Source organism: Plasmodium coatneyi, chromosome 12 (genome assembly GCF_001680005.1).
Source record: "Plasmodium coatneyi strain Hackeri chromosome 12, complete sequence".
Taxonomy (NCBI): domain Eukaryota; phylum Apicomplexa; class Aconoidasida; order Haemosporida; family Plasmodiidae; genus Plasmodium; species Plasmodium coatneyi.
In genome coordinates, this window is record NC_033567.1 from 373,333 (window position 1) to 396,953 (window position 23,621).

Below are 23,621 nucleotides of genomic sequence, written 5' to 3' on the forward strand. Positions count from 1 at the left end.
GACAAAAATGCGTTCACGTAATGCTGTCAATGTGGTAGGTAGGATTCGCGTGGTGGATGCAAGCAGCTATGCTTATATCACCCCTATGACACAGAAATAAATGCCACAGTTCGTTGTTACCGCTCTGCAATTTTCGCATTGGCCAAAATGAACACAGGAAAACTTCGTATTGGTGTACCCAAATTATTCTCATTCCTTGCTCACATTCAATGTACATATTTGTAAATGTGGCGACATGGGTGTGGGTATGCCCTGAGGGGACTTCACCCCTGCTATGAGGAATAAACTCCAAGCAGGAGCAATTAAACGGGTACACTTTTCTGGCGACATTCCTCCATAACAACATACGAGCAACTGCCTCGAAGGAGGCTACCCCCTAACCTCATTCACTTTCACTTTCCTCATTAAAGTCGTTTTTATTCTTGTTGTAAGTGAACTGTGCCTCGTACAAGTCAACAATCTGCTGCGACGTGGTGGCCTGCTCCGCATTTTTATCATCCCTGAGCCTCAGAAACCTCGGAAAACGCAAACCAATTCCCTTGTCATCGGAATAAACCCCGATGGCTGCGGTATGCACAGGCGAGAGGGACAAGTCTGCCGCCTTAACTTCCCATACGTAGTGTGCGTCAAACCACACGTCAGGATTTAACTTATCTGAAACTTCGTAATAGGATTTCTTATTGGGTATAATTTTATCACTCAAAGTTTCGTATAATGAGCCCAGAATTTCATCACTAAAACCGGTGCCTGCTTTACATACAGTTTGGAAATTTTCAGTTTCTGAATTGTACGTAGCTAAAACGAATGCACCATACACTCCACTTCTTTTTCCTTTTCCATAATAACCCGCTATGGGTACTAAATCTACCGAGTCAGATAGTCCTTCTATATAATCCTTTTTCACCTTCAACCAATTTAATGATCTTCTTGATGGTTCGTACGATGCATTATCTAGCAGCGTCTTCACCATTAGCCCTTCGCAATTATTTTCAATTGCATCTTGTAAAAATATATCCATGTCTTCTATATTGTTCATTTCGGAGTGTGTTGCATAACACAGCACTCCTTCCTTACATTTCAGTAATGAGTAGAGAAGTTTCCTCCTAATTTCCAGCGGTTCCTTAATCACGGGCACACCATTACAACAGATTAGGTCAAACGGGAACAGACATATTTTCACCTTTATATTTTCAATGTCAACATCCTTCCTTTTCCTCGTAGTCAGCACCTGAAATGGTAATATCTTTTTATTCTCTATATCATAAGCGACCACTTCACTATCAATAATGCACTCTTTCGCACCGCTAATAATTTGATCCCGCACTATTTGAATAACATCTGGATACTTCTCTGTCATGGTTTCTAAATTTCGGCTAAAAATTTTTATATTGTCCTTATCTATGTAATGTATTTGAGCCCTTTCTCCGTCATATTTATACTCACACGTGAAGGTCACATTATTGAACCGGTCAAGTACTTCTTGTATTCCTTTGGTCGGTTTCGCTAACATAGGTTGTACGGGCAGCCCCGCTTTGACTGTGCATTTTTTGCTTAACGTGTTCATATCATCTCCATTTAGCAAATTCTGAATGATTATTTCGATATTTGGTAACTCACAGAGGGCACTCTTCACAGACTTTTCCATGCATTCAAAAATGTCCGAATCGTTATTCACTTCACAGTAGCTTTTTTTTAACTCCTTAAATATGGGTAGCAAACGAGTGTCTCCTTCCTTCCCTATGTCGTAGAACAAATTCGGTTTGCTTATTTTTTCGTTCCTCATTTTGATCGACTGTATCAGCGCATCGAAATCGAACTGGTCGAGCACGCTCTGATTTTCATTTTCCCTCTTAACGTGAGAAGGACTCTCCCCAATTTGCTTCTCCACTTTGAGCACCCCTGCCTTTTTCGTCTTCACTTTATTCATTTCATTCTCCGTTGTGCTATCGCTAACAGTGTCATCCTCCCCACTGCCATTTCCCTTCCCGCTTAGCAGTTGCTCGTTCATTAGTTTCCCCTTTTGCACAATTTCCTCCGGAATGGACGGACGCGTTAAAATAAATGCATAAGACAAGGCCTGCAACACAGTAGCGCTGTTCACCCCAATTCTCAATCTCTGTTGTAAAAACCGAACAATATATTTCGCTTCACTAGTTTTCGCACTCACCAATAGCTTCTTAATTACCTCTCTCTTTTTCTGCTGGGAATTTGAACCACTCAAATTTGGTATGCTCTTCAGTTCATTAAATACGGACTGGATAGTCAAACGAGGCAAAGGAAAAATCGTCCTCATTTTGCAGGAACAACTTTCTGCTATTATTCCAAGATCCTCAATTTGTTGTAAATCCTTTTTTATACTCGATTCAGTTCTACTATACGCCTCAGACATTGTTTTTAAAATGAGAGCTTCTCCTACACCTGCTTCCACATTTAAATAATCAGGTGCCACTTTGTTTAGCGTTATGTAAACAGCAGGAATTAAATCGTTGGGACTGTAGTATATTAAAACTCTAAAAACATTGGACAGGATAATTGCTACATTCTTCTTGCTACCAGTTCCACTTCCCTTTAGCTCTTCTATTTGGTTAAATGTATTTGTCAGAAAAGTGAACAATAAAGAATCCTTAAACTTGTGTTTTTCTTTATCCTTTTGCGAAAGGTATAAATTACTTACATCAAAATGTACGGGGTTAAATTTGGGTGAAGTTAGGTCGCTCACCTTATCATCCTCCCTAACGGCGCAGTTAAATAGTGACCCTTTTTTTACATCATTTTCGCTCTTCGCCTTGGCCTTTTTCGTTTTTGTGTTTCCATCACTTGCTATTTTTCTTTTGCTGCTTTCTTTCTCTTCTCCCTTCACTTTGCATTCCTCCTTAACGTCCGTTTCTTCATTCTGCCCATCCATTGTTTTCTTCGGGAAGGACAAGCATTTCCTACACAGGCGGGAAATAAAAAAAAGCCAAAGTGGTAAACCTTTCTACACTAAAACCGGTGCGTGCAGATGTGCACACAGCAACGCTTCTACATATATGGCAGCACGCTCTTATACACATCTCGATCTGTTAAAATGGGCACGACCCCCGTTCAAGGCGCAGAACAGGGGTGTCCCTACATCCACAGACACACACACATGCACATATATATGTATATGTAAATATATGTGTATGTATTTTTTGCATCTGCCATGCATGCACAGGACACAAGTTAATTGCACTTGCTGAAGAATGGGTGCTTCCCCCATTTCTCACTCTCATCACTTTTTCTCTCTTTTAAAACTTAATATGTCCATACAAAAAATCGCTGCGTCTATTCGATGCACTGTCTCTAAAGTTGGTGAAAACTTTCACGTTGAAATTTGTTTTGCGTCTGTAGAATTTATTCTTTTGCATAAAGGGTATTATATAAGCGTATTCTCTCCTCATGCAACTGTTAACTTTGCACAAAAGCATTCTTGCTATGAGGAGTAGCACCACCAATTTCATGTTAGCACAGCTGCCTATACACATGCACGCACAGGCTATTTCCGTGGTAAGTAATGGTAATGGTGCCCGTGGGCATTGGGCTTGCCTCAACAAGCACTTCGACCATGCGGAAAAGTACAAACAAAATTATGCAAACCACTTCGCGTAGCCTCTTGCATATCCATGGGGACACTCGCCGAATGATTGCCGCCTGTTCACCCCATATCATAGCACATTTCTTTCGCGCTACGATATCCTTCCCTCACTGCTTAAGAACATTTCTTAAGTTCACGGGAGAATAAGTAAAAAAACAAATATGCTTATCTTCTTATTTATTAAAAACTCACTCTAAAGTTACTTGCTTAGGTGCCTTTTCCATAATTATATTAAAACTTAAAAAATGAAATTGTTTAAAAAAAATAGCCAAGATAATTTCATATATCAAGGTGTGAAAAAAAAAAAAAAAAAAGAGATTACATGATAAAATCTTCAAAAGGTGTTTATAAATCTCCTTATATGTTGTTCACACACATATGCTCAGTCCTTTTTCCTTAAAATTGTCACTTAATTTGGAATAATTTTCTTAAAAAGGGAAATAATTTTCTACATCCCTAGCAGAACATCATAAAAAAGCCAATAGATACGAAAAAAAAAAAAAAAAAAAAGCGAAAGGGAGAGGGGGAAAATGATGCTACACTTAAAAATATGTAATTATGTGTAAATCAAAAAAACGAAATAGTTCGCAGGAGGGGGAAAAAAAAAGCATACACATTTGCTTATATGCGTGGATACATACACAATACGTGCACGCATGTAAAAATGTATCTATACCAGATAAGGAGAAAAAAAAAAAAAAAAAACACACACACAAAAATAGTAGCAATAAACACACCTATTACTTCAAAAAATGTTTTCCCCTCTTGCGCAATTTCAAATTTGTTGAATTTTACTAAAAAGGGAGGGTGAAGAATTATGCAAAAAAAGGAAAAGTGGACTCAAAAATAAGCAGCTCTCATTTTGAAGAAGCTGAAAAGGAGAAAGTGTAAAATGTGTCACAGAATGGAGATTTTTTTTTTCTTTTTTTCTTGTCCCACTAAATGCAAAATGATTAAAATAAGAATGTATAAAACGTAGCTTGAAAAATAATAAAAATGATAAAATGTTTTATGTTCCCTACTACGGGAGCATTTAATTTGTGTGTAAATTGAGGTGAGGCTGCTACTCACGTATTTCACAAGTTCATGTACGGGTCATTTAAATTACGCTACGCACTTCATTTACCGCTAAACCGAGAACGGGGGGAAGTCCGCATAAGTACACGCGCATAGGCACGCTTGCACACGCCCCCCTTCAGGAGCATATCCTTACACACTTTTATATGGCGCCTTTGCGCACACGCACGAGGCGCATAAATGTTACCAATTCCAGTAGCTACTTAGCATTTTAAAAATAAGTTCACCCCTCGCTGCAAATCAGCTAAATTCGAATACACTTAAAAAAATAAACAGACATAACTACAGTTATCAAACATAAAAAAATGACCAGCCCCGTGACATAGAGAAAGGCAAATTCGTGTTCCTCCAGCTTTATTTTCAAGTTCATGCCAAAAACTCCTGCAAAAGAAAAAAAAAAATAAATAAATAAAATTGCATCAAATGAGATAACTCATTCGTCTTGAGTCATGCTCGCAGTGGATATGCAACACTTTTCCATGCTCTCTACGTCACTACATCGCTAAGCCGTTACGCCCCACATGGGCGCACATATTTGGGGCAATTCCTCAAAAGGAGAATGAAGCGCACCATGACGAACCTGTTATGAGTGTTCCTATGCCGAAGCCAGAATTAATTAAACTGATAACTATGTCCATGCGTATCAAATTATTCCTAGAAAGAGACAAATCGGATACTATTTTATTTTCCAAGTTCTGCATTAACTCATATAAGTGCTTCACCTGATCGTGTATCTGATGAAGTTCTTGATCGAAATATTCGAGGAGCATTTGCAGATCCTGATTTGTTGCCTCTTTATTGTCTTCCTCCCCATTAATAGGGTTAAAATAACACTTGGTTAATTCCATTTTTTTCAAGTCTGCATTATTTTCTGATATTTCGTGAAAAGCCTTAATGAAGGAATTTACTTTATTTATTAAAATATTGGTTGGTTCTTTTAGGTTATGCAAATTTGTCAACACATCCTGATAATTCGTCACTTTTAAAGTAAATTTGATGTCTGCAAAATCTTTACTTAAGAGTTTCATTTCTGCATTTAAATGTTCAATGGTACTTGAAAAAACGCATTCCAGGGCACTAAATTCAAAGGGTCTTTTCTCCATAATTTTCGTGTCAACTTTGTACAAATTGGTATACTTTTTAGACACATTACATAGCTTCTTAATCAGATCATCTCTAATTAAATCTTCCTTTATCACTAGGAAGACACTGGAATGTAAAATGATGCATGTTAATGGGGGCAGGGATACCAGTATGGCATTTAGCCTCGCTTCTATACTAGCTATATTGTTATTTTCTGCGAGAAGCTGCTTGCAGTCTCGATAGTTTATTAACCCACTCTTCTGTTTTATATAATTTATGTGGCAGCATTGCTTCACTCTTTTCAATAACTCCGTGCATAAATATTCCCTTATGAAACACTTTCCACCAAAAATTTCTACGATCACGTGTCTTTTTAATTTGCTTAACTGAATTAGGTAATCATTCTCGTGAAGTATTCCCTCCAGTTTAAGGTTGGACTCCCTCTTTGCAGCGTCCACGTTGAAGTTGTAGTTCAGGTTGTAATTGCTGTGGTTGCCATTATGATTGTCGTGGTTGCTCTGACCGCTTGAGTTGTTGTTACTGTTGCAGAGAGAGTTACGTATCCTGGCCTTCAACTCCGTGTTGTCGTCATTCAGAAAATATCTTTCCCTATTTATAAATGTGGAACTATTTACCGAGTTCTCCATCCTCGAAAAGGTATCCATCTCATCCTTCTCTTTCTTATAACGATTAATTAGCTTGCTCTTCAAGTTGTATTCATACGTGTTTTTCTCGAAACTTGTGGTATTCACAATGTCATCATCGTCATTGAAATCCAGCTCGTCACAGTCGTAGTCCCGCTTTAGACATTCCCCGTTGTCCTTGAGCATAAAGGATTCATAAGACATTTTAAAGGAAGCAAAAGGTGTGTACAGCGGAAAATTCTTTAAAAGCTTCACTAAAATGGGACAAAAAAGCTACACAGGGCAAAAAGAACAAACCGCACAGGCGAAGCAACAATGGTAAAGGGAAAAAAATATATATAATAAAATATCCTAACGTATAATATTAAAGAAAGATGATCTAGCCAAATGAGTTATAGCAACATGATGAACAAATTGTGCACTCATGCATATGCACATGCATGTACATGCCAGCTTGGCCATAAGGCTCTTTCCTTTTAAGCGCACGCAAATGAGGAGGCACCCCGAAGGTTAAAAAATCGGGCACATCACAGAAAGCAGGCATTCCAAGAATGTCACTAATTTTTGCATTTGTACACTAATGAAAAGGGGAGGGGGGCCATATTGGTCAGGTTAACTAAAAGAGACTAATAAACCCAGTAACCAAGGTAATGTGCCATGTAAAAACAATACATTCAAAATGGGAAAAAAAAAAAAAAAAAAAAAAAAAAAAAAAAAAAAAAACTAAGTCCTGTTTAGGAAAATTCTAAGGAAAATTGCTTAAGTATATACACACCTTGTAAATGCATATCCTTTTGCGTCATCGCAAGCACCCTTTGGCATGTTATCAAACAGTATGTGCGCAGAAGCAATTTTTACTTGGGCAAAATAGCCAAGTGGACTACGAGGGAAATGTGAAAAATGTTCAGGTGCACAAACGCGTAAGCATACACATATAAAATGGATAAGCAATATTTCAGGTCATATCTGTAATACGCGTGCACAAGTGTGAAGGGCACCCAAGGGAAGAACAGGAATATTGCTTACACGCGAAAATGAAAAAAATGAGTAAAAGAGAAAAATTAAAAACTCCTCACTCCGTGCCATATGTAAGCATGCATGTGTTCTTCCATCATGTCTGCAATGCGGTAATCCAAAACAAGTGTGCACGGGCATCCACGTGTTCACTTTTATGAAGTTCCCCTTTGTCATTTCACAAGTTTAATGTGACACATAACATTTACTTACCAATTTTGCCTTGCCATGATTGCGCTGGCTACGCTTCGATAAAAGGGATTAAAATTTTCCTGCTCCTTATGGGTGTGTGTAAATATCCATGTTCCGCAAATCTTTGCTGCGCTTTTTATTTTCCCTTTTTGCCATTCTCAAAATGGTCATAATGTTTGGCACCCCCAACATGGAAATAACTACATTTTAAAAGGGGGATAAACAGCTAAAAGAGCGCGACAGTGAATTTTTCTCAAAAGGAGGTGTTTTATTTATTTTACTTTATTTTATTTTTTTATTTTTAAGGGCTACAAAAATTCGCACAGGGGTCACATGTGTTCATAATGGTATATCCCGTTCGGTGTCACTGTTCCGCCTGGTGGACCATCCTTGGATCACGCACTTGCCGTTTTTTTCCTTACCTGTTTTGCTTCTTGCCAGTTTGCTGAAAAAAAAGTTCTCCTTCTCGCTTTGAATAAAATATGATTACGTCGGCTTAGCTTTTACAAAATGGTGTTCACCGTAATGTAAATTTTTCCGCGCAAACAAAATGAAATGCAACGAATGAAACGAAAAAAAAGGGCAAACATGACACGAAAACAATAAAAAAAAATGGAGTCAACGTTGTAGGACCTTTACAAACGCTTATTTTGTTGAGGCCGCATTTAATGCTTTCCCTTTTCGCTCATCTTTGATGAATGGTTTCTCCCAAGTTGTCGCCCACACAAAACAAGGAATATAAAAGTATGCCCAAATGCATGCAAAAAAAAAAAGAAAAAATATAATATTCCCTTTTGCGCGTCAAACAAAACATTCCTGCTTTAGCGCAGCAGACAGAAAATTCCAATACAACATTAAGAAAATAAAAATAAATCAGAAAAAACCCACTTAACGTTCTGTATGCATATTTTCCACATTAACAAAATAAAAAGACACTTTTTCCTTCATCCCCAGGAGGGTTCCTTCCCTACACTTCATCATGAATAACGACTCCGGCGTTTCGTAAAATTTTCCCATTTTGTAACTCACGTGAGGCGTGCTTAATTGAAATCTTCCCGAGAATTGAACTTCCAATATGTTTGTGTACATTCGCGTCCAACTCGTCCACCGCGTAAGCAGCTAAGGGCTTTTACACCTTTGCAGAATTACGCATGCACATGCAAATATAAATTTATATGCTTATATGCACCACCACTATCACTCCATATACGTTGTGTGCTCGCTGAACCGAATAAACGCTTACGCAAAATGAGCAAATATAAAGGCTCCCTACTTACGGTACTGATAAGCAGCACAGTCGGGTGGAACTTGAACAGGCTATATCGGCAAAACGAATTGAGTATGCATGGGGCTAGGGACAACCATGACGTAATCGTAGTTAGACAAGTAAACATTTCTGATAAGAAGAACCCGGACAACCACCTCCACGGAGAAAACAATAAAACCGCAAACACTAAGGAGCCCCCCCAGTCAGCCATTTTAAACGAAAAGGAGCTACTAAATTTGGTGCAGCATTTTAACGATGTCAATAGAAAACACAAGGGATTCTGCGAAACTAGCATTTTTAAAAATTCCACCTTTTCAAACACAAATAACGAACATAGTGGTGAGGATAGTTTTAACACATATTTGATAATAGACAAATGGAAAACAAAAAACGAATTTGAAAAATCCAAAAAGGAGTTTGAAAATTTGTTTGCACAGAAAAATCACATATATGATAAAAAAATGAAAGATATTTATCTGAACTATGAAATGTATAATAATAATTACGAAACGGTTTCGGCACAAAATATTTTCCAGAAATTGTACCACTTTATTTTTGACTAAACGGATTCGCTTATTTGTGCAAGAGGGATTCTTCCTTACCTTGTTTGCTTCCTCGTTTTGCGACGAAATGTGGCCCCCTTTTTTGCCACGTCTACCCCTATAACACCTTACCGAGTTTGCCATTCTTAAAGCGAACCAATTAAACATAATGCCATGGGTGAATAAACACAAAAGTGCTACGTACAAATGACACATTACATTGATGTGTAAAAGCCCTGCTACTCATTCCGGCGCAGCAGGGGAAACATCAAAAAGGGGAAGAAAAGACTTAATAACCCATTCGAAAAGTACAAAAAAATACGTTCTCTTATGCTTTAAAAAAAGAAACATAAGAAGTGATCAAAATGGGAAAAGCTAAAATGCCATGTAAACAAAATGCGATAAAGGATAACATAATAAATTGGTAAAACTTTTTGGAAAAAAATTGTTGTCCTTCCCAATTTACCATTTGTCACGTGGGCATTTCTTATGCTCCCATTCGGTACTCCCTTTCACGATTTGACAAAATACTTGGTAATGGCTTCATCAGATAAGAAAGAATTGTGAGCTTCGCCATCCTCCGCAGGATCTACTTTAAATCGCAGCAGAGCAGATGGAATCAGGTTGCAATCGGACAGCCTTTTCTGCGGGTCAAATTTACATATCCCAGGAGTTTCATAGATGAACCATTTCTTCGACACCACCGATGAGTTCAGGAACTAACAGGAGCAGTGAAGGAAAAGTGGCACGTGGAAATGTTGCACGAAATGGGGAAAGTCATACAAACGCTTAGCTTCGTGAAAAGTGAAATGAAAAAATAGTCTAGGGAGGGGAGAAACTAACCAACAAATGGGATAGACACAAATGTAATTTCTTTTTTGCCACCTCCCTAATGGGTAGGCTAAAAAAAAGTTTTCCCAATTTGTTTTCTCCCCAACTAGAGAGAATTCCATTACTTGGCTTACCTTTTTTATAGTTTCATTCACCTCATGTATTGGGGTCCCAGCCGCAAAGGACATTTCAAGGACATAAGAATCAGGGAACAATATTTTCAAAACCGCCTTTGAATAAACCTTCCTTGTGGACATTTTCTCCAACTCCAGTTTTGTTTTCGACTTGAAGGTCTGTTCTTTGTACAAGTTTTTAATATTGGGGATAAGAAGTGCTAAATCTTCTGATCGCTCTTCCTTTTCCGTATCTGACGAACTATTGCTTCCACTTTTAGGTGCATTGGGTTGAAAACGATATATTTTTGGATTCAAGTCCACGGCCTGGTTCATCAGTTTCTCCATTTGCTCCTTCTTCTCGCGTAGCAGTTTGTCTATTTCTTCATCACTTTTTATTTTGCCCTTCTTTAGGGTATCCACACAGACAATATTTGACTTAAAAGGGTCAAAGGCACCCTTGGGTAGACTATCAATTTTTATGGAATCCTTGACCATATGTTGCAAAGTTTCATAAATGCATAGTAACAACAATGTGTCTACTCTTTCCATCACGTAAAATACGTGTATTGCCGCAAATCCTATAGAGAGTAAAAAATTCCTCACCTCTGGATATATCAATACTTTTTTTTTCATTATATCATTGTTAGACTTCAAAATTCTTGTATTTACATTATTTGGATTATTTAAAATATTTTTTACAATTTTGCATAAAATTGGTATAAGACTTTTTAAATCGTCTATGTTAATTTTTTTCAACTTCTGCGCTTCGTTAATGCATTTAATTGTGCTCATTTTCTCCTCCGAATAGCTACGGCAGGTAAAATTCTCATCATCGTAGGATAAGTAAAAAATGTCCTCCTTGGGAATATCGGTAACGTTACTTTTTATCATTTTCTCTAGTTTGTCTTTATCATATTTTATAAATGAACTTTTTATTCCTTCCCCATTCTTTGCCACTTCGACACTTCTTCCCGTTCCGCCTTTCCTTTTACCCACGTTTTTATCATCCACATTGTTGCAATCAGATGTGCTAATTCGTTTGGTACATTCGTTGTTCTCTTCATAATCTTCTCGAAGTGCTTGGTGGCTATTGGTGCATTTGTCCATGACACCTTTCTTCAGCTTCTTATGCAAATTACTTAAACCATGCTGCTCATTTAAACTGTTCAAGTTGGACGTTTCGTCCCCATTTTGATGTCCTAACTCCCTGGGTGCCTTTTTTTCACTCGGTCCAATTTTACCCATATGATTTGACAGGTCTTTATCACAAGGTTCTGTACTTTTCTCATCTTCCTTGCTAATTCCCAACTCTTTCTTAATTTCGTCCAGCAACCGTATAGGTATCTTTAGCTTATTCCATTCATCTTCCCCTAGATTCTTCAAACTGTCCAGAGAATCAAGCCAGTTATCCTCCACGATGATTTTAATAAATGGCTTCAACTGCTCCGCGCCTTTGTTGATTTTCTGCCCAACGCGTAGCAGCAATTTTACAACTTCATTTTCTGGGTCCATTCTGGGGCGCGTCTGTTCCGCAACTAGGCAATTTGCTAATTGGCCCCTTTGCTGCCTCCCAGTTTAGCCCACAAAAAAAAATTGGATAGAACGATCTCACCCCCGATGTGCTAATCACATGAGCGCAGTGCTTCCCCTTCGTGCAGCTGTAAAAGTTTTATATTGACAGATTGGTATTAATCCCCCTAGTAAATTCAATTGATAGAGTGAAAAATTCAAACTAGTGCTGCTACTTTTGCATGGATGTTAAAATTTTACACACGTACTGCACGTTTAACCAGTGACCGCTTTAGACTCCTTATCTAATTAGGATTCTTATTCTAGTTCGATGGAGGAGCCAACAAAAAAAGGTGTCAAGGAAGCGTGTCACAACGTGCAAATATACACACAGATGTGAACACATGCATATATTGAGCCAAGATTATATATGCTCATGTTTCATATGAGTATATGCCTACGTTTGTTTTCGTCACTGAGAAATTTCTCAACATCAGAAAGGTGCCTACTTGGTGGAGCACAAAAACGGTTTCGAAACGTAGGTGTGTGAATTTTCCTTTTTTCTCTTTTTTTTTTTAATGCTGCCTCTCTCTTTCGTCATTCCTACTATTCGATAGAAATGATTCCATAGGCGCAATAACACAACCTGTTGCTGCAAAATAGGTAAATTTGCTGCTATTTTTTTTTCTCTTTTTTTTTTGCTGTATGGAAAAATGAAGTTGATCTGTTACTGCCAACTCTATGTCGATTTCCATAAAATATATATTTTTTTTCAAATTTCTCTTTTCCTTCTCCGCTTAACCAATTCTGCAAATCGTACTTTAATTTATTTTTTTTATATCGACCACATGACGCTTTTTAATTATACATATGTAACACAGAACCTTGGGTATAAATGCGCAACCGCTAATTGCCTTTTCTTTTCCCCCATCCCATATTTTCCTCCTACCATTTTATAAAATTATGAGAAATTGCTAAGCATTTAGCTGTAGAGAAAAAAAAAAAAAAAAAAAAAAAAAAGGGAAGAAAAGGAAGAAAAAAAAAACCTTATGGCAAATAAAATGGCTTTATCTTCCCTCGCGCGAAGGCAAATTGTTAAAATTAATGCCAAAGTGAAAATTTTCCAAGAGGAAAAAATGGCCAATTTTTTTATATAAGAAAATAGTATGCCTAACATTTCGGAAAAAGAGAGATGACTTTTTTTTTTCTTCTTTTTGTGTATTTTCACTTATTTTTGTAGCTCCACATTTGATCCCCAAAATAGAAGCTCTCCGTCGTGCAAATTTCCCATGTGTATCTGCATAGTCCTTGGTGTGCTTCATTTTACAGCCACGTTCCACATTCGAAAAAATAAGCAATTGCTTTCCGTACCCTCAAAGTGAGATACATTATTCCGATTTGTCCTTTTTTTCTTTCCTTTTGGATGCTTAAAGAGGTGTTTCCCCACGTCTCCTCCATTTGAAGCTCTCAAATTGTTGCACCTACACCCGCGTTTTCACCTACAATTATGCACACCTTAACATACGCGATATGCTCGACGTATGTAGAAGTCTAAATTGGCAGAGGAATCCCCTTGCGAGATTATGTGTAGGGACAGACGCCACGCATATACTTTATGAACCCTCCACAGTTTGCACAAAATGGCGAAAAAATAATTACACACCTTCTCCTTAAAAGCTTATCAATCATGTTTAGGAAAACCCCCGTGTAATCAATAGCTGTTACACTTGCTACTAAAAGGGATAGTAGTTTAATATACAATAAAAAAAGAAAAAGAAAAAAGAATAATGTACCCTATAGTGCAGTGAACACATAAGTACAAAATCAAACGGAATCAAAATTGCCATTCTCGTCTTCCCCAAGGAGAGAATCACTGAATTTCGATTTTTTTTTTTTTCTCGGGAAGCACATCCTTCTTCGGAATATCAATTTTTAAAACGCCATCCTTAAAGGTGGCCTTAATATCGTCCTCGCACACATTTTCCGGCAGCTGAAAGGACCTATAAAAGGACGTCTGTGACCTTTCCTTCAGATAATACCTCTGTTTATCATCCCTCGTTTCTTCTGTTTTTTTAAAGTCTCCACTAACTTCCAAATTTCTGTTATATAAATTTATCTGTACATTATCCTTGTTCAACCCAGGAACGTCTATTTTTATTTCAATTTCTTTGTCCTTATCAATGACGTCCATTGGTGGCACATTTTTGAATCCATCCATTTGAAACAATTGGGGTTTTCCAAAAAACATATCGTTCCTTCTGGCGTTCCCTAAATCATAGTCTAAGAGGGATCTCCTACTGGGAAAATATTTCGAAAACTCATCATTAAAATAATGAGTTCTAAGTGAGTTCATCATTCTGCTCATGTCCTCGTGGTATCTGTCAATTCTTTTCATTTGCTCATTCATGCATTCGAAAAAGTTATCGAACATTCCGCCTTTGTCCACCGTCAGCTCATCCTTCCTATCGTGTGTATCGGACTTTGTTATGTTGTTCATCACCATTTTTGCGCAAACAGAAGGGAGAACGGGACGGCCGCAGAATGTATACACGTGGCAAAGTAAATATATATAATATATATATTTAATGTATATATTCAATGTATATATTCAATGTATATATTCAATGTATATATTTATGTGGATTCTTTTTCCTGCTGATCAGTTGTAGGCGGGTTATTTCACAATATCTTTGCTTGTAGAAGGCAACTAGCAGCGCGAGTGAACTGTTTCTACATGTGACACGCTCGTATGCAAAAAATAAGAAAGTTCCAACTCTTTCCAGTATTACCAAATGTGAAGGTTTAAAAAAAAAAAAAGGAGGTAAATTCTGAAGTTACACAAAACAAAATGGAATCAAGTAGGGAATTAAAACAAGGGGAAAAAAATTGGCTACGTGAAAACTTAACAATTAAAAAAAAAACAATTCCAATAAATGAATTTATTTTCGTAAATTATTCTTTTAATTTTTTGCCCAAAATTTGCATATACGGAATTCCGCAATTTCGGTGTTTTTTTTTTTTTTTTTCCTTCTTCCATGCATGCATGGGGCTAAAAAGGAAGAAAAAACAATTTCTATGTGCAGTGGAAAGTATTGCCTACTTCAACTGCTCGTCGTTTTCACACATCGGCACAAAATGGATGTTTCCTTAATGGGTACATTCTGTGCATACGTCTCGCCCGGCGATCTTTCGTTCTACTATGCATATATTACCGCCAATTGGCAACCTATATTTGTGCAATATGATGAGGAAGCCATTCTTCGCAACCTTTCATAAATTCATATATGCATATATATATGTGCATACATATATATGCGCTTTTCCTTGCGTTTCCGCCCGGTGGATATGTTTTCCTCACCAGACTGGTGCTCAGTTTGTTCTCTTTTAGCTTTCCATCCAGCTCGCGCTTACTCATTTTTACGTACCCATTTTTTGTAAATTAAAAATAACCCCATCATATGCCCATGTAGAAGACCACTGGTTGCATGCAAAGTTGATATGCGCTCAGGAAAGAAAGAGTACCTGGAACGAAAAAGGCGTTTTTCGAAATAGTGCAGTGAGGATATTTCGAAAAAAAACGAAAATCATGCGTGTGATGGATTTTTCCGTTCTACACGATCATGCCATAGATATAACGTCCTATTTGTTGTCCATGTTACTCATTGACGAGTGTATTAAAGGAAAAAAGAAAAAAGGAAGGGGGGCTGTTATTTTTGGCCCCATATTGCAATCGACGCGCTCGTCGGGATGAGTGTGCTCCGTATGTTCTAATATGCGATGATAGGACTGCACGATACCACGGTAGAATGATAACACAATCTTTGCTTTTTTCTTTATCTTCCTCAAAAGCATCAATGAGAAAAATTAAAAACGCTAAACCGCATATGTACCCGTGGTAAAATGACCCCATTAAGGACATAACCCAGGCTTACGTGAGACAAGATAATGCGTAAAGCATACAAGTACACATGTACCATCCCAAATTTGGAAGTGTGAAAAATGGTAAATTTCGAGAAGGTTCATGGGATAAAATATCCCACGCCGCTTTTTTTTTCGCCCCCTACATGGGCTATCAAAAAGTATATCCAATAAGGCATCCCACCTAAAGAGAAAAAGAAAAAAAAAATACACACACACAGCAGTAAATCCAAAATGACACAAAACTGAAACATTCAAATGGATGCAAATTGTAACCACAGGTGCATCCTATATTGGTTTCCCCTCTTTTTTTTTTTTTTTTTTTTTTTTTTTCCTTCCATTATTAACATTCTCATGTAGGAAAAGTTGCAGTTCCGCAGCGGTTTAAGAATGTTTCGCTTTGCTCGAATATTTTAAAATCTTCAAAGTAAAAATGTACTAATTTGAAAGCTGGGCACAGGATGACATCTACTTCGAGTCCCACGCTGCCTTTCGTTATAGTTAATGATAAGGAGTGAGGTGGAATGTGCCTGCTCTTATACCTCCTCCATGTAACATCCCTCTTTTAAGAAAAAAAATCTCCCAATTATAAGTAATGCCTATCCCAAGCTATGTATACAATATTGGCAACATTTAGTGCCACATTTTGTGTGTTCAAAAAAGGAAGATGTTTCAACAGGGAGGGAAACAAGAGGGGCATCGTTACCGCGGATAAATTGTATTCCCAGTTTGTTCTTCACTAAGATGATGCGATAGGGACACACACATGCACTACTACCAGAAGGCAGTGCATCCATAGGGTCACCTCTACTTCTAATGTCACTTCTACCGACATTGCTACGCCAATGCCAAATCGATCCCTACCCCCATCCAGAGCAGTAACATGAATAACACTTTCTCGTCATGGCTAAAATGGGCACTCCTACTGGTATACACACTGACAAGTGATGGCACAAAAATACATGTTAAGAGAAAAAAAATTTTGTTCCCCTCTTTTACACAAAATGGTAACCTCATAACGGGAAGAGACAATCACTTACCTTCACACACGTTGGTGCGCAGACGAAAAGACTCCTTTCACCTGTTCAAGAGGGAGGACACCCGGTTGAAATTATCCCAGGAGGATAACATAGGTAAGGGAAGTGGCTCCTTAAATTGCCTAAACGGATTGATAGAATCCGTCTTACATAAGAAATACGAATATAAAAACAGCTTGAAGGAGCCCACTTTTACCATCTCCCATTTGGCTAGCCATTTTATGAACAACTCGGTAAATTTACAAAATGTACAATTCGATGAACAAAACAGGGATAAATATACCTATGAGAAAAATAGAATTGGCGATTTTCTCGCAGAGCACAACATAAAGGTTGGTGAAAATTTTGGACATCTTTCCCACGTCGATACGAATGTTCCACCGAATGAAGATCAATCCAGTGGAAGCATCAAAAAGGACAACATTAATCACACCCCAAATGGTGATAACGAAAGTGACCTCAATCATGAAAACAATATCCTCTGCTTGACGGCGAAAAATAAAATTAAAAAGGAAGGGGTCATATGCAGCATACCGAGTTCATACATAATTCACTATGACTACATCGTGAAGCAAATTCGAAAATACGTGGACCTTTTTTCCAGCACTTATAACGTAAACTATATAAAATACATTTTTAAAAACAACATGGAAGAGGAGATAAAAGAACTACCCTCCCTTACCATCCTACTATATGACATTTACAAAAGGCACGTCCACTTTTTATCCTTCATGAAGTCACCACTTATTTTTTTAAAATTCTGGGACGTGAAATTAACACTCATAATAATGTATGTCCACTTCGTTTCGAAATATGTGACTATTCTGCTTCATGCATATAATTTTAACAACACCTTTTTTCTTCTTCTTGGGGATTATTTCGCCGAAAGGGAGAAGCCGAATGGGGTAACTGGCAAAAATTCGACGGGCAGTGAAGACCAAAGGGATGATAACACAAAGAACAGCTACCCCTGTAACGCTAACGCAGAAGAGAAACCACGGAAGGCACACCCCACACACATAGACCAAACAAACTTCGCCCTTACCCAAAAAACAAATGACACACTTAAAGAGAAGACCAATTTTTTCTTCTATAAAAATTACGAACATTACATCAACTATATTGTTAATAAAAAACGTCTGTCCCATTTGCCCCTACTTTTCTCAGACTCCTCTTTCCATCTTTTCAACAACATGAATATAAAAAATATAATTTATTTTAGGAGGCAAATGCTGCACGAAATATTAAATTTACTTAAGGGTGAAGAACATGGGGACTCCAACTTTTTATTCATTGACAAAAATGCCATACGCAGAATTTTATTCACTAACAATAAGTATTACCAACGGATTGAGAATTTCCTACCCTGTGCTGACAACCCCCTTTGGGAGGAGAAACGAGAATCTCGCCAGGACATGTCACCTGACCGCACGGCAGATATTAACAGGTTGTATCACTTCGCGTTGCTGGTAGGGGAGGGAAACCAAAACGGACAGGACAACCACCCAAATGGAGGACTACCGCCCAGCGCACCAAGTGAATCCATCAGCCAAGCTATTCAATCCATCGCGTACACGGAATCCCTATTCGAATCGTTGGACAATTTCGTCAATTACAACTTCCTGATGAGAATATATTCGTACGTCTCTTCGCATGCCATAAAAGTGAAGGGCAACGTAACTCAAAATGGGGAGCATTCAGCGGAGGGGGGAAATAAAATAAATCAAAAAGATCAAATAGATCAAAAAGATCAAATAGAAGAAGGCGAAAATAACCCAAACGACAATGAACACTATGAGCTCAAGGACAACATCCTCAGCAGCAACGTCAAAATGGAAAAGGTGGAGAAGGCCATCCATCAGATCACCGTAAAGGAATGCGCTAAGCACGATTTCAACCAATATGAGAAAGCCGAAAAGGAGGAAGAAAACAAATACATGTGTCTAATACCAATTATAGACATCTGTAACCATAGCAATTTCGACAACAACTGTATTATCAAAAAGGAAATAAAAAAAAGTGCAGAAGGTGGGTTGCACATTGGGGGAGATTCCAAGATGGATTCCCATTCTGGGGATGACCGCAATCGAACGAACGAAATGAAGAAAATTTTTAGGGAGACCCACATTGAGTATACGCCAAAAGAAGACCATCCTCCGGAAGAGCAACCACCAATTAGCAATTTAGATAATGTCCAATTAATCAGCTCAAAAGATATAGACATCGGTGAAGAAATCACCATAAGTTACGGCAACCTGAGCAATGACCTCCTTCTCCTAGAATACGGATTTGTTGATAAGCAAAACACAAAAGTGTACTTCCATTTCGATGTGAAAATTGTTCGAGAAATAGTTATACAAATATTAGGATTTGATATGTTACCACTAACCATGTTAGAAAGTCTACCACGGATTAAGGTGGATTTATTTAAAAAGCTTAATATTATCCAGAACAATGAAAATCTGTATGAACGATTTGATGTTAACAGCATGGAGAGCGCAAAAATTACGAGAAAAAAAAAGGAAATACTAAACGATTATGTAAGGAAAAATATATATTTCAACGAGTACAACATTTTTACCATGAAAGATCGTATTAACAAATTTTACATCGAAGAAAAACTCCAACATTCACAGAAGAAAAATTACCTATACATAGGCACAGAATTTATTGTAGACCCAATCCTACTAGCCACAATGAGAGTTATCATATATGATGACTTAAACCACCTCGCCAAGGTAAAGGTAACAGACCTGCTCAAATGGGAACATTACTTGTCACCCCTATCCGAAGTAGTTGTGTTGCAAATTCTAATCAAATTAATCGATGAAATTATATATGAACAATTCTACCATATCAATTATGAAGAAATATTAAAGAAGGGAAAGGTCCAATATGCCGATTTGAAATTTTTACAGAATAAATTTCTCGAAAAAGATTTGTTCGACTCGGAGAAATCCATAGACGTATCACACAGTAACAACTTTAAAATCGTCATTTATAATATCATGAAGCTGAAGGAGCTGCAAAATGCGAGAAGCAAGCTTACAGAAAAGTTGAAGCAAATGAAGGAGCTCGTCAAGGTCTAAATGTGAAGATTTATACGGAGTAAATAATCATACAACAAAACAAAATGGTGTAATAAGTGCTGTGCCAAAGTGTAAGGCTTCCTGGCCATTCCCCCCATGTGTAATATACCCACAGTGTGCACAACACGCAGGGGGACTCTATCATACATTTTCTGCGAAGCACAAAATATAAAAACTAACTTTCTTGAGAACAAAAACTGTCGTATTGTTTGGCTGTCCCACGCTGTTCCTTTGACTGAGTTTTAAATACCTCTTTAACAGTTTTTCTTTTCTACCGTGTGTATTTTTTTTTTTTTTTTTTTTTTTTGTTTACCTCATCGATGGGGAAAGTATTTCCCCCTGGTAGTTGTTAACATTTTGCAGATATGCGCATTTTCACACGTTCGCTCGATTTATAGCGTTAACTTGGCTTCTTCCCTTTTTTGCCGTTTTTTTAGTTTCCACATTTTTCCCCCTTTTTTTGTGCAACTTCCCCCTGCAAACCATGATAAATGACATTATTTTAATTGATAGGGAACATATAAAAACCCCGAGCGAAGAAAAAAATGTCGCCAAAGATGACGAAACGAAATTGAGAATATACGGCTGTCAGTTGATACAGGAGGCTGGGATCATTTTAAAGCGGAAAGCTGTGACATTGGCCACTGCCCAAGTTTTGTTCCACCGCTTTTACTTTAAAAAGTCCTTAACCGATTTTGACGTCAAGGTTAAGTTCGCCCCCAAGTGGGTCCCCACTAATATACATTTGCACAGGAACAGGCAACACATTTGTTTCTACACACACGTAGAAATATCGGTTATTCCTCCATTATTCCCCCCACCTGTCCATCCCGACAAACCTTCCTTCCCTTGCAGCTCATCGCACCCGCATCGCTTTACCTAGCTTGCAAACTGGAAGAAGACTTTTGCCGCGTGTACAAAATAATCAGCGCCTTTTATTTCCTGTACAAATATGAGGACTTAAAAAGCAGGCACTACTATTTCAACGTGAAAAATGTCAACCTGCAGCATTTCCGTATAGACGCAGATTCGATGGTAAGCCCATGCGATGGCACAGTTAAATTGTCCATTGCTCGCGATGAGCATTGGATGTGTGTGCATGCACAAGGAAGATGCTCAGCTGCGCAAATACATAGCTGCACAACTGCTTAGCTATTCAAAAGCCTGCCCACGCGTTACCCCCCTTCCTAGGAATACAAAAACATGAAAGTCGAAGTTTTCACGTACGAAGTTTTGATTTTAAAAGAGATGGGATTTATGGTTCACAAAATAAATCAGCACCCCCACTTATTTCTCCTTCCATATGTACATTCCCTTTTTAACAATTTAAATAAATTTGATGAGGACTTAACGAAAAAGTTGGCCCAATATTCGTGGGGCTTCCTAAATGACAGGTTAAAAAAGGCTTTCTCCCTTTTGCCTTTCCTGAACCCATAAGATAAACAAAAAACACAATACTTGTTCATCCGTTTTTACTCTTTTCGTTTTATATTGTGATACTACATTTCATATGAGCTCACTTTAGCATTACATCATTGTTGCCCCTTTTTCATCCCTGCAGCATGCGAACAACCCTCTGCTGCGAGTACCAACCACGCTGCATCGCAGTCGCAAGCATTTTCCTGGCCGCACACAAGTTGAACATTCCGCTAATTCAGGTACGCCTCAACGTTGCACACAGATGAGGGATTGTTTATGCATGAAAACGCTTGCACTTACCTGCGTTTTCTTAAACCCACGCAGCTGGCAATCCAGTTGTTACTCCCTCCACACACCCTTTTTCTCCTCAGAGCACCAACTGGTTCTCACTATTTGACGTTGCATATGAAGACATAAAAAAAATATGCATCAAAATTTTGCAGCTCTACAAAATAGGTACTACCCCTCACATGCACACGTGCTTATTGATTAACAGTTAATGTAAGCACCATTTGTTTACCATGTACCCTTTTTCATATATTTCCCAACCCCCCTTTGCGCCTTTAACAGGACGTTGCGATTATATAGACGTTTTAAAGAAGGAAAAATAGGCATATCACATTTGGATCGACGTGGAAAAGCATAACAATGTATGCACATGCACATGTGCACGATTATGTTCCACTTTCTTTTTTTTTTGTGACCCCCTAATCTTTGTTTTTGTTTTTTTTATCATTTTTGAATTTTTCCTTTTTTTTTTTTTTTTTTGCCAACATGGGTTATTAATAATACCAAAAATAGGAATGCGCTTCCCGTTTATTTGCGTCTTGTCCGACACGCCTCATCCTCATGAACTTTTAAACATCACATGTTATTAATTTGGCATAGGAGCTGGCGCAGTTTCATAAATATGCAATTCAAATGGGTGTTATATATGTGTATCGGGGGAGCAGGTATGCAGGAATACACATTCAAATATATATTCAAGTATACACACATTGCACAATCTGTGACCACCAAATGATCGCAACAATTACGCAAAAGTTGGAGCCGTGCGTGGAAGGCCATTACCCCCCTACCCCATTAGTACAATTTAAAAACCATTTTTTGAAAATTTTTTTTCGTCAGTTTACCAAGTTTACTTCATCTTGAACTCACGCTCAACTGAGCAATATTTGAGTTCAATGATTCTACTCAGGACTCGAGAGTACATCGTATCTTTACAATTCATCATTCGTAAAAAAATTTTCTTTCAGTGGTTTACTAAATTGATTTCGAAAAGGGGGGTCTCCCATTGGGTTGGTTTGCGTAAAAAGGGGGCGAACTACGAAAGCAATAGCGGCGCTGCGCATAAGATATAGGCATAGTTGGCCAAGTTGCTTGCGTTGAAAATGTACGTACAGATAATGTATACGTAAATTCGTACATATAAAAGGAGTGTACATTTGCTATGTTTCCTGTAGGAAGAATACAATAGAGTTACTATTATATAATATCCTCCTCCCTGCAAAGGAACTTTCCCTTAATTGTGAACCTATTTTTTGGCCACACAAAATGTAAGTACCAATCAGAGCACGTAAACGTTGAAAACACTTAAATTTGTGCGGCTCAAAAACGGCATAAAAGAAAAAAATATTCCATGAAAAAAATGTTTACAAATGTATGCGAAAAGTACGCCAGAAGCAGATACAGTAAAAATTATTTCATATTTTTGCAGATCTTCCTCAAAATGAATAAAAATGTAAAAATTATATTTTTTAAAATTGTTTTAAAAGTGCGCCTATCGCATTTATTTTATATTTTATTCAATCCTGAACAGCTTTTTTTTTTTTTTATCCACAAAGCGAATACTTTTTTTTTTTTTTTTTTTTTTTTTTTTTGCCATGCCCCCTGCCAAAATTTGAAAGGTCAAAAAATAGCCACTACATTTGGGACATTCTGCAGCTAGCTACAACCCTTTTGCGTTAAATGCCAATTGGCTAGTTTTACTCAAATGTGAAAAGATGAAAAAATTCGTGGGGGGTTATTAATTTCCAAAAGAAAGTAACAAATGGTAGCTAGCCATTTACTCAAAAGGAATACTTTCGTATGCATATTATGAGTTATTTTTTTTTTGGAAAATATACGCATTTTTGCATAACCCCCTACAAATGTGAAAGAATACAAAGGTGTACGGAAAATGCATATAATAAATGGGTGGCAATTTACATGGGTTATAATACGTCCCACGTGTAGTACTGTTGCAGTGGGGAAGATCCTTCCACTTT

The 23,621-nt window shown here is 37.7% G+C and overlaps 7 protein-coding genes across 7 annotated transcripts; 3 read left to right on the plus strand and 4 right to left on the minus strand.

Moving 5' to 3' along the window:
• Positions 1-382: 382 nt before the first annotated feature.
• Positions 383-3,482, minus strand: PCOAH_00037630 (DNA ligase; the record flags this gene model as incomplete). The annotated part of the gene is made up of 2 exons (XM_020060554.1): positions 383-2,933; positions 3,277-3,482. The coding sequence occupies 2 exons, from the start codon at positions 3,480-3,482 to the stop codon at positions 383-385; spliced, it is 2,757 nt and encodes a 918-aa protein (XP_019916687.1).
• A 1,455-nt stretch (positions 3,483-4,937) lies between these two features.
• Positions 4,938-6,624, minus strand: PCOAH_00037640 (Mg2+ transporter protein; the record flags this gene model as incomplete). Its single annotated transcript, XM_020060555.1, has 2 exons — positions 4,938-5,074; positions 5,274-6,624. The coding sequence occupies 2 exons, from the start codon at positions 6,622-6,624 to the stop codon at positions 4,938-4,940; spliced, it is 1,488 nt and encodes a 495-aa protein (XP_019916308.1).
• A 2,250-nt stretch (positions 6,625-8,874) lies between these two features.
• On the plus strand, positions 8,875-9,456 carry PCOAH_00037650 (Uncharacterized protein; the record flags this gene model as incomplete). Its single annotated transcript, XM_020060556.1, has 1 exon — positions 8,875-9,456. The coding sequence occupies one exon, from the start codon at positions 8,875-8,877 to the stop codon at positions 9,454-9,456; it is 582 nt and encodes a 193-aa protein (XP_019916221.1).
• A 491-nt stretch (positions 9,457-9,947) lies between these two features.
• PCOAH_00037660 (Uncharacterized protein) lies at positions 9,948-11,894 on the minus strand (the record flags this gene model as incomplete). The annotated part of the gene is made up of 2 exons (XM_020060557.1): positions 9,948-10,154; positions 10,401-11,894. The coding sequence occupies 2 exons, from the start codon at positions 11,892-11,894 to the stop codon at positions 9,948-9,950; spliced, it is 1,701 nt and encodes a 566-aa protein (XP_019916684.1).
• A 1,867-nt stretch (positions 11,895-13,761) lies between these two features.
• Positions 13,762-14,394, minus strand: PCOAH_00037670 (Small heat shock protein; the record flags this gene model as incomplete). The annotated part of the gene is made up of 1 exon (XM_020060558.1): positions 13,762-14,394. The coding sequence occupies one exon, from the start codon at positions 14,392-14,394 to the stop codon at positions 13,762-13,764; it is 633 nt and encodes a 210-aa protein (XP_019916348.1).
• Positions 14,395-16,692: 2,298 nt separating this feature from the next.
• PCOAH_00037680 (Uncharacterized protein) lies at positions 16,693-19,935 on the plus strand (the record flags this gene model as incomplete). Its single annotated transcript, XM_020060559.1, has 1 exon — positions 16,693-19,935. One exon carries the CDS (start codon positions 16,693-16,695, stop codon positions 19,933-19,935), a length of 3,243 nt encoding a protein of 1,080 aa, XP_019916534.1.
• Positions 19,936-20,419: 484 nt separating this feature from the next.
• PCOAH_00037690 (Cyclin 4) lies at positions 20,420-21,965 on the plus strand (the record flags this gene model as incomplete). The annotated part of the gene is made up of 6 exons (XM_020060560.1): positions 20,420-20,641; positions 20,791-20,970; positions 21,127-21,329; positions 21,497-21,593; positions 21,726-21,810; positions 21,925-21,965. The coding sequence occupies 6 exons, from the start codon at positions 20,420-20,422 to the stop codon at positions 21,963-21,965; spliced, it is 828 nt and encodes a 275-aa protein (XP_019916840.1).
• Between the last annotated feature and the right edge of the window lie 1,656 nt (positions 21,966-23,621).